The sequence below is a fragment of the Dermacentor andersoni genome, chromosome 6 (assembly GCF_023375885.2).
Source record: "Dermacentor andersoni chromosome 6, qqDerAnde1_hic_scaffold, whole genome shotgun sequence".
NCBI classification, from domain to species: Eukaryota; Metazoa; Arthropoda; class Arachnida; order Ixodida; family Ixodidae; genus Dermacentor; species Dermacentor andersoni.
In genome coordinates this window covers 30,154,869-30,169,419 of record NC_092819.1, presented here as the reverse complement: position 1 = coordinate 30,169,419, position 14,551 = coordinate 30,154,869, and the positions used below count along the sequence as shown (strand labels likewise).

General features: G+C 44.1%; 1 protein-coding gene across 1 annotated transcript in view; it reads right to left on the bottom strand.

The window, feature by feature from the left end:
• LOC126521461 (isocitrate dehydrogenase [NADP], mitochondrial-like) overlaps positions 1 to 14,551 on the bottom strand; it is a 33,909-nt gene that overhangs the window by 8,481 nt on the left and 10,877 nt on the right. Inside the window, exons 2-6 of the mRNA XM_050170166.3 lie at positions 11,092 to 11,186; positions 8,347 to 8,512; positions 5,908 to 6,068; positions 2,301 to 2,584; positions 915 to 1,066 (exon numbers count right to left, since the gene is read on the bottom strand). Of these exons, the coding sequence (XP_050026123.1) occupies positions 915 to 1,066; positions 2,301 to 2,584; positions 5,908 to 6,068; positions 8,347 to 8,512; positions 11,092 to 11,186 (858 nt within the window). The remainder of the gene's footprint in view (positions 1 to 914; positions 1,067 to 2,300; positions 2,585 to 5,907; positions 6,069 to 8,346; positions 8,513 to 11,091; positions 11,187 to 14,551) is intronic.

The window sequence follows — 14,551 nt, the reverse complement described above, 5'->3', positions numbered from 1 at the left end:
GTATACATATTTTTCTTAATATGCATTCACCTTACACCGATTTGTGTAATAATAATTTACATATGACGAGAGAGAACAAGCCTTCTTGTACTTGCACAGCAAGTCATTTCAGGAAACTAAATCTTTAACTGCCATTCCAGCATTAGTAGCATGTTGGTCAGGCATTTGTGTACATCCCTTGCTGTGCCCGAGTTAATTAGAGCAAGAATTTTAGCTCACTCCCTGCCTTTCCGAGATAATTCACGAAACCTCTATGTGCTGGTCACATCTGTACAAAAATGGGTGAAAACTAAAATCCTATGGCAGCTTGTATTTGTTCAAGTTTTCACACCTTCGAAGTTTTAACCCTTTGAGCTTGAGTTACATGTATGGCGCGAGTAGTCTGAAGTTCCGACATGGCTGAGTGGCACATAAAAGCCTGCACAGTGAGTGATGCATAAATTCAAGAAATTTTTGCAAACTTTGATATACAAGAACTTCATTCATAAAATACCCAACATTAATTTTTTCCTTACTTATGTACTAATCACCATAATTAAAATCATAATCATTCATTTTTGCTTGACTATTATGATAAAGAAATATTGTAAACTGTTAAGGAATTTATGACGAATAAATATGATTTGAGTCTAAAGTCTGCTAACACATTACTTCAACATAAATTGAACTTGTTTCACATTGGGAAGACTTCCGGCCCCCAGGCGGCAGGAATGCCCAAAATGCCTGGCACTCAAAGGATTAAAACTTACAAGATGTGAAGGCTTGAACTGCACAGTATGCCATCTACAGGGTGTTTGATTAAGATTCCATCACTATCAACAGTATCAGTACCAGCAGCATAAGTAATCTAAGCAGAAACCTTCATCCACTGCACTGTCCTTCCTTTTATCACTAAGAAGTATACACTAAGTAACCTTGAGCAATGATGTCCGACTGCACATCGCCATCATAGTTCTTGCAGGCCCAGACGAAGCCACCAGAAGACTTTAGCACCTGGGCTACCATGTCGTCAATAAGCCGATGCTCGTACCACATTTTCTTTGCTTCAAACTTCTCCTTGTATTCACTGCAAAGCAAGGCACAGAGAATGCAACAGCAACCAATGTCCTCCCTTAACTCATTTATTCGTGCAACAGTGATGGTAGGTTAGAATGAAGAGGGAATTGGCACGAAGCCCATATATTTCATATATAAAACTTAAGTTGGCCAAATCACACCAAGCAGTGCAATGTTTGGTGCAGTACTAAAACTGTGCTCGGACAAGAACAACAACCTAATCATCTGCAGGCCATGCAAACAGCCTCGACATTGTTTTGCACAGAATTTACAAACTTAGCAGCTGTTCTGCACGTCAAAAGCGTAATATGCAAGTGATAAAACAATAATTCAAGCATATAGTCTACAGTACATTATACACTGTGGTAAAGCAGACATAAGTATAATACCACCCCACCTGAACAAAACGTGAACAGGAACCAGCAACCTGCAATGCTTTTTATGGTTTATTAGTTCCTTGAAATTGCAGTGTGTGGGCGTGGCATAACTGGGCACTAAATACAAGGAAAGTGTGAGTGAAGTAGAGGGTGAGGAAGTGGTGAGGAGAGGAAGTGACCTAACAATTATAACATGCTGGTAGCATGATGAACACATAAACGACAAATGAATGCAGCAGAGCCACTTTTGAGCACTTAGCAGCTGTTGCAGTAAAGCAAACTGTGCAGTTTACGACAAGAATAGCAAAGAGAAATTCATTATTGCAAGCCGTAGATTTTTGCTGCTGTGCATGTGACCACAGACTGACATGCTATTCTGCATAGGGAGAGGGAAGAGAATTAAAAGATTTTGGAGTAGAGTGAAGAAAACGGAAAAGAATTGAAAATGTACAAATAAACCCGATAATGATATTGACAGGATAGACAAAATATTAGCCCTTTCTGTCTCTTGAAATTAACCGTGGTTAAAGCTTTCAGAGACAGCCGATTTCGAAGAGGTATGTGAATAATGAGCCTAAGGCCCACTGCTGTCTTGAAGGGCAGGGCATAGGACCCAAGATGCCACTTAATGTTAGCAGATTGTAACAAATCATGTCCATTTGGCATTCATGACAAAATTTCTCATCATGGTATATATGGGGCATTCAAGTAATATATGGTCCACTGTCTCTAAACTGCTGCAGCTATCACAGTATGGGCTGGCTGTTAGGTTTATGTACCACAGATAACTATTTGCGAATGTTATATCGAGTCGAAGTCAATGGTATAATGTCTCCGACTGACGAGGAAATGACGAAAAATTCCCACCTTTCAAAGATAGTCTGGAAGATGTCCTTGAAGCGGCCATCATACTGCTTAAGGATAGTGTTCTTGGTGCTTAGGTAGAGGGGCCATTCTTTCATAAGAGCATACTCGAAGCAGGAGCGAGCAAAGCCTTCGATAGACTCGTCAGTGTTGTACATGGCCATGGTGACACCACCCGAGTTTTTGAAGTCGAACACAACATGCTTCTGCTTATCGCCCCCATCAGCAGGCGTGAACACAAGCTCCACTTTTCCCATGTTCGTTACAACCCTGTCCATGGCCTTGTACTGCAAAAAGGAACAGGGAAGTTTGAATCAAGTGGCAGAGCAGAGAGATAAGATAATGTGCATTCGCTTACAGAAAGGTCTGCAATTTAAATTAAATTATGGGGTTTTATTTGCCAGAACCCCAACATGATTATGAAGCATGCCATAGTGGGGAGGTCCAGATTAATTTTGAACAACTAGGGTTCTTTATCGTTCACTCAATGCACAGTGCACAGGTGTTCTTGCACTTCGCCTCCATCGAAATGAGGCTGCAGCAGCTGGGATTCGATCCCGCCCCCTTGGGTTGTCTAACACAGTACGCTGCTTCACATATTATACAAATTATGCAAATCCTAGTGCCATCTATTGGCAACCTTGCATGGACATACATGTTCAAGAAGAGCCGCTGAAGAGCACAAAGCGGCAGCAGCCTGCCCTGTGTTCTATATCTGGACCTAAATCCCGCTTAATGTGTCGCATTAAAAATAACCTTATGGAGGAATGCCTTAGCTGAAACAAGCAAAGGAGTGCGTTATATGAACTGTCTTATTGCTTATGCTATAAATGAACATCAGGCAATCTGTTTCAACTTGTACGGAAACTTGCAAACTCTAGCCTTTCAATGCCTGGGAAAGCTATTGTAGACCTTGTGTGGTCCACGAGATGCACATATGTTTACCCACCCAAAATCTGCCTCTCATACTATAGCGAGCCCCTCATTCCATAGCACTGTCAGCATCATCATTCTTCAGAACAACTAAAGCTAGAAAAGCATTAGTGACCACATTTATGCCATTCTGTACAAACCCATGATAGTTGTGTTGGTGGCATATACACCATTCATGCAATATACACAAAACAATTCTGCACATCAAGATAGAAAAAAAAAGAAGTCGTTCTCACTTAGACTAGCTATTTTAAACAGCTCGAGATTGTAAACATTAATTCTCACCTATCCAGCTGAGATGGAAAAAAACATCTCCATATGCTTAGGCAAACTTTGTTATAAAGAATTTTAGGTTAACACTAGCTAAAGCCGAAAAAATATATTTCATCATCCCTAATAAATCATTCAGTGCATATGTACAGACAGTGTGTTTGGTTTAGATCATCCTGATGCCTGCCACTTTTCCCATACTTAGTTTAGATACCATGCTGTGAAGCAATAGCCAGCATGCACGCCGAGGCGGCACCACGAACTGGACCACGAAGGACCACCAAACCCACAGGAGTGAACTTTGTGTGCGGTAGTGCCTGCACTCGAGCGTGGAAACACAAGGTGGCCAGAGTTGCACGTGCTTTGAAGAAGAATGAGAAGAGTCCACGTCGGCAGGGACGGGCGCAGGTGAGAAGAGAAGCAGGGAATACACGTTGGTCGGACATCAACAACTGTCGGAGGGACCCAGTCGAGCGCCAATGCCCGAGGGGACATCGAAGCAGCCCGCCTTTCCTTCCTGTAGCCCAATTGTTGCACGAGAGGCTCCAAGAGCCTGCCTGCCGTCTCCCTTTGAGCAATCTATTGAGCGATGGCACCACGTTTACTTTGTGGAGTGCAAATTTGCGAGCGTGGAATGCTCGTATGAACGCCGTATAGGGACACTTCGCATCACTCTTAAAAAGTTTAATGCCTTATGTTCATGTGGCTCGCCATTTTTAGGTTCGAATATATGTTTGTGTGCTATGCTGGTTGCAGTTTCTTGCTGTCCCCACAACTGTCTTCGACTCTCACAATTAGGACTGCTCCCAGAACCAAATCTTAACACGTGTGAATTTACAGGAATATCTCTTCATGCTGGCATTTCAAGGCGATTACATTATTGTTCAAGTGACATACCATCTTGCTCTTAAAGCTTGCAATCTGCTTTACTTTTTCACTGATCAATTTATCATGTCTGCACATCGAAAAAGCTTTATTTATTTATATTGTTTGGGAGAAGAGTGCCAGTAGAAGTTACAAGCACAAGGCATTTTAGGATCATGTTGAGACGCTAAAATTCTAGAACAGAAAATGAAAAAGAAATGTGTTCATACAGTATTGCAGTGGTGAGGCAAATGACATTTGTTTCAGGAAAAGGCTGATTACAATGTGCTCACGTCGATCACATAATATATAGAATACCAGTAATTAGAGACAACATAGTGGTTGAATTGGTTGCAATAGCATGATATGATTCTTTACATTTTAGTTCAATTCATGAAGTGTGGCTTGAACTTCACTGCAAGGACTGTTGAAAGGGTTTGTCTCTAGCTTGCCTCGTGGCAACATTGCTCTACATTTCTTTGCTTCTATCTTGACTACTACTACTACTCATTTCTTCTGTAAAATTCTTATGGTAGAGGCACCCAGAGGGACCGGTCTGGCGCCAATGCCCGAGGGGACATCGAAGCAGCACGCCTACATTTCTTTGCTTCTATCTCGACTATCACTACTCATTTCCTTAAAATTCTTACAATAGAGCACTCATTTAACAGCGTGCTCATTTGGGTGGGTTGCTACGTCTTGTAAACAAAAGCTTTAACAGCACAACCCAGCACACATCAAAACAACCACAGAACAGAGCGCTCTGTCCTGTGGTTCTCTTACCGTCTCCTGTGTCGCGCTGTTTAGAGCTGTTGTTTACTTGTTGAAAAGCTTATTTGAACATTTAGTACATTACCAAAATTTCCAATGGGACTTGGCAAGGAGCCCTTGAACACGTTTACTGTAACAGGGGCCACAGACGAGTCGCAGCAGTTACTCCCGCACTGCTGCTGCGCAACTCCCGGGTAACTCACGACGCACCAGAGGAACACGACAAGCAACTCACTGGTGGGTCAACACGCACAGAAATCTGGACTTTAGGAAGTGCAGCCACAGTGAATGCATTAAATATTGTCCTTCCAGGTACTGGTAAAAATGTAGGTATTTGCTTTTTGAACAGAACAACTTTGAAGGAATGTGTTAACTTGCAAAAATCACTCTTATGGCACATTTGCAGCAGGTTCTCGATGCTTTTACAGCGAGCGCAATTCCTCAACGTTTGCCATTGTAATCTTTACCACTCACCACCTAGAAACAACTGGTTGGCCTTGCAGCATTCCTAGATCTACACAGAAGCCACTGACATCCCATTTAGCAAAACCTGAGGAAATTATATTTTGCAAATCTTTGTAGAAAATTAGAGGAAACTTGCGTAGAATTAGAACCAAAGGAGATAAAGAAAAACAGACCTTATATTTGAAATAAGCACATACCATTACATGTACTATGCAAAAGTTTTCAGCACTATAACCTCAAAGAAAAAAGGTTTTTAAAAAATTTGGTCAGAGACCCAAGTGAGTAAGAGAAGTCATTTCACTCGCACCTGGTCACCAAACGCATGCCTTCCGATGACAATAGGCTGTGTCCAGCCAGGCACAAGGCGAGGTATGTTTTTGCACAGGATGGGTTCCCGGAACACTGTGCCCCCAAGAATGTTACGGATGGTGCCATTAGGACTAGGGTACATTTTCTTCAGGTTGAATTCTAAAGCAACAAAAGAGGTTCAACGAAAACGTGGTTAGTGGCATGGAAGACAAATGCTTTCCCCCTTGACAGACAAAGAAAAAAAAAAGAAGAAAGCATCGAGTGAATAAGCTGTGCAAATATGTGATGCAGTTTGAAGCCCCACACGCATCATGATACATGCTGGGTGCAGCTGTTGTGATAAGGCAACATAAATTGGTGCAACAGTCCCAAAGCAGACAAGAAAGCTGTACGTGGGCCATCGTAGCACCACCTAGCAGAAATATAGAAGCCAAGACTGTACCATCACTCAGTGTATGAGCCTGCACAATTCTCAGCACAGTGAGGAGTACCACTTGGAAGCTATGCCAGAGATTTCAGAAGGTGCAGCTGGCACGTAGCCACCATATATTTGCTGCATACAGCTCTGTGCAGGCTAGCGTTGACCGACCACAGTACCCTTCCATCTCCCTATGTTAGCGTAGCAGATGTCCTTGGCAACTATATGATGTTGGCTAGGGCCACATGAAGTCCATGTGCAATCACAGAATCTCTGCCACAAAGGCCGAATGCTTCAAAGTGAGACGTCCAATCCAGGGAAGGCCTAAATGTGCAGCCCTGTCATGCAGAAAAAGCTAAGCCATGTTTGGCTGTTTCTGAAAACTGTAGGGCCGTCTGTCCCTTCCATCCTTTTAGCAATGCTACTTAAGACCGCGGTCACCTTAACATTCAATGCAACTCTTGTTTATGTGAAAAGCTTGTCTACATAACTCCCATAATACTTTTGTCCACTGTGTGCTTATGCCATGAAAAATGGGTCGTTTGTGCTGGTTCTAGAACATAGCCACTGCATTTGTGCCTCAAAACTAAATAAGCGGGTTACATACATACGATTACATCCCCGAGTTTTAACCCTTTGAAGGTTTTTGCCGCACATGTACGGCGGCGGTTTTCTGTCTCGCAAGGTCTTTGCCGTACGGGTGCGGTTTCAACCCTCCGTTTGAAATTTCGCGCCATAATGACGATGCGTGCTCACTGGGAGGTGCTGCCACCTCTTAGGACTTACAAGAAGCGTTTGAAATTTGCGCTACCTTCTTAAGGACATAAACAGAACTGATTTCTAGCTTCAGCGCGTCGCGCAGACTGCGGCAACACCCCTTTTGCGGTTTCGGTTTCGCCGCGTGATTGCAACGGAGGCGCCCGAAACGTCATTTTTCTCTTTGTCGGCACTCTCTAGCAGGGTGGTTGAAGTGGATTTCTATCTTGATTGGCGCTGCTCTTAGCTTGTTTATAACCGCCGCTCGCACGGTATTCTCGCTCTCAGGGGCAATGCGCTTTCGCGGTTTTGGTTCCGCCGCGGGATCGCATTGGAGGCGTGCGAAAGGCGATTTTTCTTTGTCGGCACGCTCTTGCAGGGGCGGCGGAAGTTGATTTCTATCTTCATTGGCGCTGCTCTTGGCTTGTTTATCACCACCGCTCACGAGGTATTTTCGCTCTCTGCGGCAACGTGCTTATGCGAGAGGGTGCCTCAGACCTCTGCCCAAGGCAGCCGCAAGAAGAGAAGATGTCATGTGCGCGCCAACACAGCTCGTCGCTCCAAGATGAGAACAGACACGCATTTTAGGTGTGCAGACTGCGATAAGGCGCTGTGCGGAGAGCCGTGCTTCAAGGAGAACCACACTCTGAAATACTATTGAACATTTTGCAGTTCTGAGTGATGCAGACACCAAAATACTGTTCCTAATTTTTTTTTACTATTTATTCCCGACTTTATACATTTTGTACATTTAAGATCTGCAATAAAATAATTTGACCACCAGGGAAAGTTTTCAAAATAATTCGACCCTCAAAGGGTTAATGCAATGCTATTCATTGGCCTTATGTCAAATTGCTTCCATACATAATCTGGTAGTTTTGTACGATGGATGCACAGTTGTAGAGTGACCAAACCTAACACTTCTGAAATGAACATGGCATGTTGCATAAGAACAGCTACTGATTTCACCTGTATGCTTAGCACTAGCACAAGGGAAGCTTGCTTGATAGTTGTTAGTATAGCAGAATTCAAACTTTAGAGCTAGGTAGTGCAAAGCTTTTCAAACCAGTTGGTGCATGACATTAAACAACTACACTTCAGTGCAAAACGGACCAAGAAGGAACAGACATAAACAGGATGTCTGTTCATGTGTCTATTACTTTGTGGCCATCCTTTCTCTCTTTTTTCACAGAGATCTAGTTACTTACTGTCGTGTACCAACTAGCCTAGCGACATGTTCTTGTTAATAGCAAAAACCTTTACCTTCTACCCTGGCCTCGTCAGGTGTAATGGTGGCACACTTGATTCCTACGTTGTACTTTTTGATAGCATGTGCCGCATCGTATGTCACCTTGTCATCGGTCTTGTCGCGACTTGGAAGACCCAGGTCATAGTATTTACAATCCAGTTTTAGAAATGGAAATATCAACTGCAAAACAAACAAGGAAAGTTGCGAGTCAAACAATTATTTAAGTTGATTCCAACTTAATGGCTTTCCAGCGCAGCCGAACGCAGTGAACAATAGCTGATGAAAGAATGTTCAGGTGAAACAACTAGCTAATAATTAAGTTGTGCATACTGAGAGGTGTCATAACAAAATTGCGACGCTATTTCTGTCACTACTCGAGTGACGACGTTGGGCATATACCTTGTTTGTATGCTTCTTTTGATCCATGTTTGTGCAGGTTTTACAATTTTCATAAGTAAACCTTTTCTGGAATCAGTTACATTTAAAGTTCAACTTTTTTTGAGACATTCAATGGATATTGATGCTGTGATTGTGGTAATGGTGGTAAATGGACTTCGGAAAGGAGAGTGCCAGTGATGAGGTGGAAGAGAGGAGCGGTGATATGAGGAGGAAGGCAGGAGAGAAGTAGGTAATGTGCTGATTGGTTGGTACAAGCAATGACATTATAAAGTGATAGGAGCATGCTATGCTGATTGGGCAACGCAAGGGATGACATCCTAGGGTGAAAGGAGGGCATGGAGTCAGAGTGAACATGAAAGTGCCACTTAAATCAATTTTCACAATGCAGGGGATATGCATAATATTTAATGTGCTAGCATTAGGAGTGCAAAAGTGGGAAAAAAATGTGCATGTGTGTGTGTGCAAAGCCAGCCACTTGGTAGAGGTGGAGGGAGGATGGGAAAAAGCTTAAAAGAGCGTTTGAGAGTCTGAGCTGCTAAGGAGGGAGAGAGAGCAGCGAAGCTGTGAAAAGGTGCTCGAGAAAGAGGGAAAGGGTAATGGCGCTGAAGCACCGTCACCTCAACATGCCCCAAACCACCATCACTTGCACTTCACTCCTTGAAGAGGCAGGACGTGTGTCAAGTGAGCTAAAATAATCTGCAAAGCTAAAGAGGTACAACATAATGCCTAACGAATTTCTCTCCCATGTACTAATAAATCTCCACTGATTTGTTTTTAACTTCAGGTAATTCGAACGTTTGATAACCCTGACAAGAATATGTGGACAAGAATATGTGGTCTGTGGAATATAAGTCTGAATTACAAATGTCCATTTTTGTCTTTTCCATGGGACAAAATGAAATGCAAGAAATTATGCACAATGCATGCATTTGGTAGTCATACCTATAGACTCCTAAAGAGACTAGAGCTGGTGCAATGCATATATGTAGCATTGCATGCATTACGCTAGCTTTAAAGGGCCCCTCATCAGGTCTGGTCATTTTGAATTGACAAGCGCAGAGCATACAATGCGCGCCAACGATCATGTTTGCAAAGAATTGCATTGCTACGTGCTACGAAAAGGTCTGAAACTTAAATCCGAACGCCGTTTTTCCTTCTCCTTGTGGCCGCTGCATTCCAAGCCAGACAGAGACGTGCTCGCATCCCTGCGCCTATGTACTCGGGTCTGCAGTGTGATGTCGCTTGTGGTAACATGCGACTTCGAATATTATTCAAGGCACCATCTGTCATTTGTGTAATCTGTTGCTTGAAATGATGAATTGAAGTTTAGAGAAATAAAACACACAAACGGAATGTCTGCGTGTTTTTTGTTTTACTTCGCACCGAAGCAAGAGAAATGTACTTCCACTTCGTCTGCTGTTCACACGGTCGTGCAGTCACGTGTGCAGGTACCAAAACAATGCCATTTTCTACCGTGTTCCAGTGTGTGATCATGCTCTGCGATCTGCTTGTTCTGCCTCAGTATTTGTGTAGCACCAAATTATACCGCTAGTCATGTGTCCTTGTGCATAGCACGCAATATCGTGCACTGCGCGAAACCAGACAATCACAACAGTTTGTGCACAGTGCCGGAAAAAAAAAAATTTAGAAAAGAAAAATGAATGGGGGGCCGTGATGTATGCGTCAAGCGATCCTCGAGGCCCGGTATGCGAGAACGCATGGAAGAAATTTCGCTTTCGGAGGGTAGATGTGGCGAGTGGGGAGTGTCTTGCTATGCAGTGGAGCTCGCCTCCTGAAATCATGGGTCCGCGGCACTGAAATATTTCTATCTCAGCTACTGAGCGAATTTGAAATTTTTTTTTCAGCAGAATGCTCCCTAGAGGTCACGTAACAACTTTCAGCGTATAACCAAAATTTGCTATGGGGCCTGGTGAGGGGCCTGTTAAAGTGTGCACAAGAAAACCAATTTTCATAGTGACAGTGAAATGCCAGGATTGCAATGAGGGGATGTTCACAAACTTTTATACTTAGTGCAATTTCAGTCCTTGCTAGCATTTGCCATTCACAAAATCACAAGATAAAATTGTAATGTTTAATAAAGACGAAGTCTTTTTTTTTTTCCAGACTTATGGAAGAATAATAATAATAAAATTATGGTATAACCGACTAATCTTGAGAGTTTTCTTTTATGAAAAGCATCATTAATGCGATTCTGTTCTTCCACTTGCCCTGCATGCTCGGACTTGCTCAACACTTGCAATGTGTGAAATGCAGACGTCTGTATTTGTTTCAGTATGATCACCTTATTCTTGGCCTGAAGTTTACAGAAGTTTAAGAAAGGCACGCTCAATGTTGCATACCTCTTCTTTAATCTTCTCCCATATGATCCTTGTCATCTCATCACCATCCAACTCCACAACAGGGTTCTGGACTTCAATCCTCTTGTCTGACGCATCTGAAAAAAAGATCATAAATAGTGCAGAGGTAATAAAAGGTGTCCGTAATTAGATTAGGCAATGAATACGAAAAAAAGAAAAAAAAAAAGAATCCGAATGTAAATGATCACATACAAAGTCAGAGAGCGGGCTTTTCCACATAGCACGAAATTGAAAGGTGAAGCGGTCGACCAGGAAACACAACGACCTTTTCTAAAAGAATTAATGCTGGCTAGCGCTTCCGAGTCCCTTTTAATGCGACGTCTTTTTTTTTTCTACTAGGACCTTCAACAGCTCAGACAAGGATGCGAACAGCATGGGGCTTGCATATAAACACAAACGCAACCTACGCGCACCTTCGCATGCAGGCACGTGAACAACGGGGCAAAGCCGAACCTACGGACCACCACGAAAGTTCGTGCATTTGTGTGTGCAAGAACACGTTATCGGCATTACAGCAATACATGAAAAAAGAAAGAAAGAGAAAACAGGCGGCGAAGATTTCAAAATGCCACAGGAAAAGGCGTGCAGTCTTGCAAAGTAAATATCAGCCATTCTCCCAACGTGGAGCTTGTTCATGACTGCATTTTTTTTTAATCGACTGGGCTGGTTTACTTGCCAGGCTCAAAAAGTTGCAGGACCCCTTCAACATTCCCGGATAGCTTGGCGCTTTCGCACTTCGGTTTAGACAACGTGATCCATGATTAGCGTACACCTACGCAATTAAAGAAATGAAAAGGAAGGGAGGGGGGATGTTTGTACGCAAGTTCAAAATAAACCGTAATCGTAAGGTAATCTTGTAAATATAAGGACATTCAGAACCTTAATATTACCGTGCCCTCAAAGTTGGCATGGCCCCCACAGCCGGCAAGTGAGAAAAAGCGCAAAAGCGATGGATGGATGGAAGGTCCTCTTTGAAACTGGGTAATGGAAGTTGCCACCATGCTCAGCTATTTATTTTTGTTTAACTGTGTTGTAAGTTATTAAAATTCGCCATTTTCTTTAAATACGTCATCCTACACTTTTAACCTCATGTGACCTCTCTGCGTTTGAACCACCAATCCTCCAATCGCTTTTTTGCCAATTTCCACCGCATATTTATTTACATGACTATTGTTATCTCTGAACCCTAGGGCCTCAGGAAGCGTGACTGTGCCCGCATCGACATCGGGATGGATACCATCACATTTTAGTATGGAGTGTTCTATTGTTTCTACATATTTACCACACACAGTACATGTGTCTTCTTCGTTCAATTTCTTTTTATAGCTCCGCGTTCTAAGACATCCTGACCTAGCTTCAAAGAGTAGGGCAGTGCCTCTTGAGTTATAAAACGCTGCCTTCCTGAGCCTTCCTGAGAGCCAATGTAGCGACGCCCCCTATACAAATGACGCTCTACGTTTTATAGAAGTTAGTACACTAGCTCCCACATTAGCTGCCCATGACCACGGCTGTGCTATGACAGATGGGCTTGGACAAAGTCATTGCCTATTCGGAACTATAATCAACAGTTTGTCAATAAAATAATTATATTGCATCCTACGGGGACCAAAAAAACTCAACATAGCGTGTTTGGAGAACTTTGCCCAAAAAAACGACCCAAACACGCGAAAAACTAATTCGGTGGCGTATAAACGTACCGGCGCTAGGTTTGCGCGCGAAATTCGAGAAGCGAAACCGTGAACATTTTCCCCGTAGTATAGCCAATTCTTTTCCGCCAAATAAATGAAAACTGAGCCTCGTTATCAGGTGACTTAGTGCCAATCTTTGGCGTCCTTGTAAAGGAAGTTGATCTCATGGCTGGTAGAAATAATTGACGCGTCGCAACTACGGCACGAACATTCTCTAATGATCTAGACAGCAGATCATTAACGAGTCTCAGTGAGGGAATGATGTGTTTAGCACAAGCCATCGCATCGTACGGTTTCCTTTCCACTACCGAGCAGTTATAGTATATTTCTAGCCTCGCGATCTCAAGCGAGGTATTTTCTGCAGCGTAGAAATTAACTCTTGATAAGGACAATTTCTTTTTATATCCTACTGCACAAACGCGCGCGCCAAGGCCATATAACGCTTCCTCAACACATGTCACTGACGCGAGCCCGCGAGCTGGCTTCCAAGTCGAGCAGCCCATTCGACTTGCAAGTGAATCGTAGCAGAAACACCCCCGAGACATTTTCAACAATTATTGTCTGGCCGATTTCGCTATCGCGCCAGCAAGTCGACACGAAAGAATGATGAGACCTTTTCGCGACAGAGCGTCACGTAAAAGACCGAAAGGGGATGCCTAGCTGCGCCGAACAGAAAACACGCGCACGCGCGCTATTCCAATCGACCTATCCGTGCGGCGTTGCACGCAACTCGCTAGCGAGAGAGCATTCCCCGGGGACGCCGCGGTATTGGCGGAAGGCGCAGCGATTGCTCGAGCGGAAGCAAGGAAGCACGCACGCGAGAGACGGGTGACCAAGCGAGCGGTAATTGAGTTACGGAACCCCCCCGTTGAGAACTTGACAAAGTGCTGTCGCAGGGGCGCACTGAAGAGAAGACATAGGTCCTACTTTTATTGTGTACACGCAGGATTTGTTGCTGCGGAGGATGTAGGCACAGAGAGCGCCGGTACTTGCTCGGGCTCAGCGCTGCTAGGCGCTGGTGAGTGGCGCAGTCAGGCCAGCGTTCGCTGTACACAGCGGACGTTATGCGACAGGAGCATGCATGCTCGTTCACCTCAGACTCACTCAGATGTACGCCTCGCAATATGGGCAAATAAACCAGAGCCCCATACAAGAAACGCGTCCATACAAATTACGAACCCGTTTGAGTACCGTGTTACGATTGGCGTTTAAGCATCCCTTCTCGACGATTAACGCTTCACCAGCGAACGTGCAGCTATGAAAGGGCGTTCACGCTGCATCGTCACTTTCTCAGGACCAGGGAGAGTTGGCGACTAAATCAGCGCAACGAAAGCTGACGGGAGAGACGAGCGCCCGCCTGTGGACACGCAAGCTGCTCCCGTCGAGGCGACAACAGCCGCCGCCCTTCGTGGAAGCAATGACTATCGTGAAGGGCCACACCTACCGGAACCTGAATCTGACAAGCGGGCCGTCACAAATGGCCCAATAATTGATAAAAGGGGCGAACGTCGACGACTTCCGTGGGAATGATTTCGACACCATGTTCCCAGTTTGCCACGTCGTTGGCTCGTATGCGGTGGCGAACGTGCACCATTGTAGGAGGAGCCCGGCGGAACGATGCGACGTCAAGGGCAGGATTTTGCGAACGGTTCAACGATTGTGGTTGGCCGAGAAGAACAGTGAATTTCCCTGACGAGAGAAATGGGGAAAAGTGGATCTTGAGTGATTCTAGGCGTGCGGGTGCTCTTGTTCAT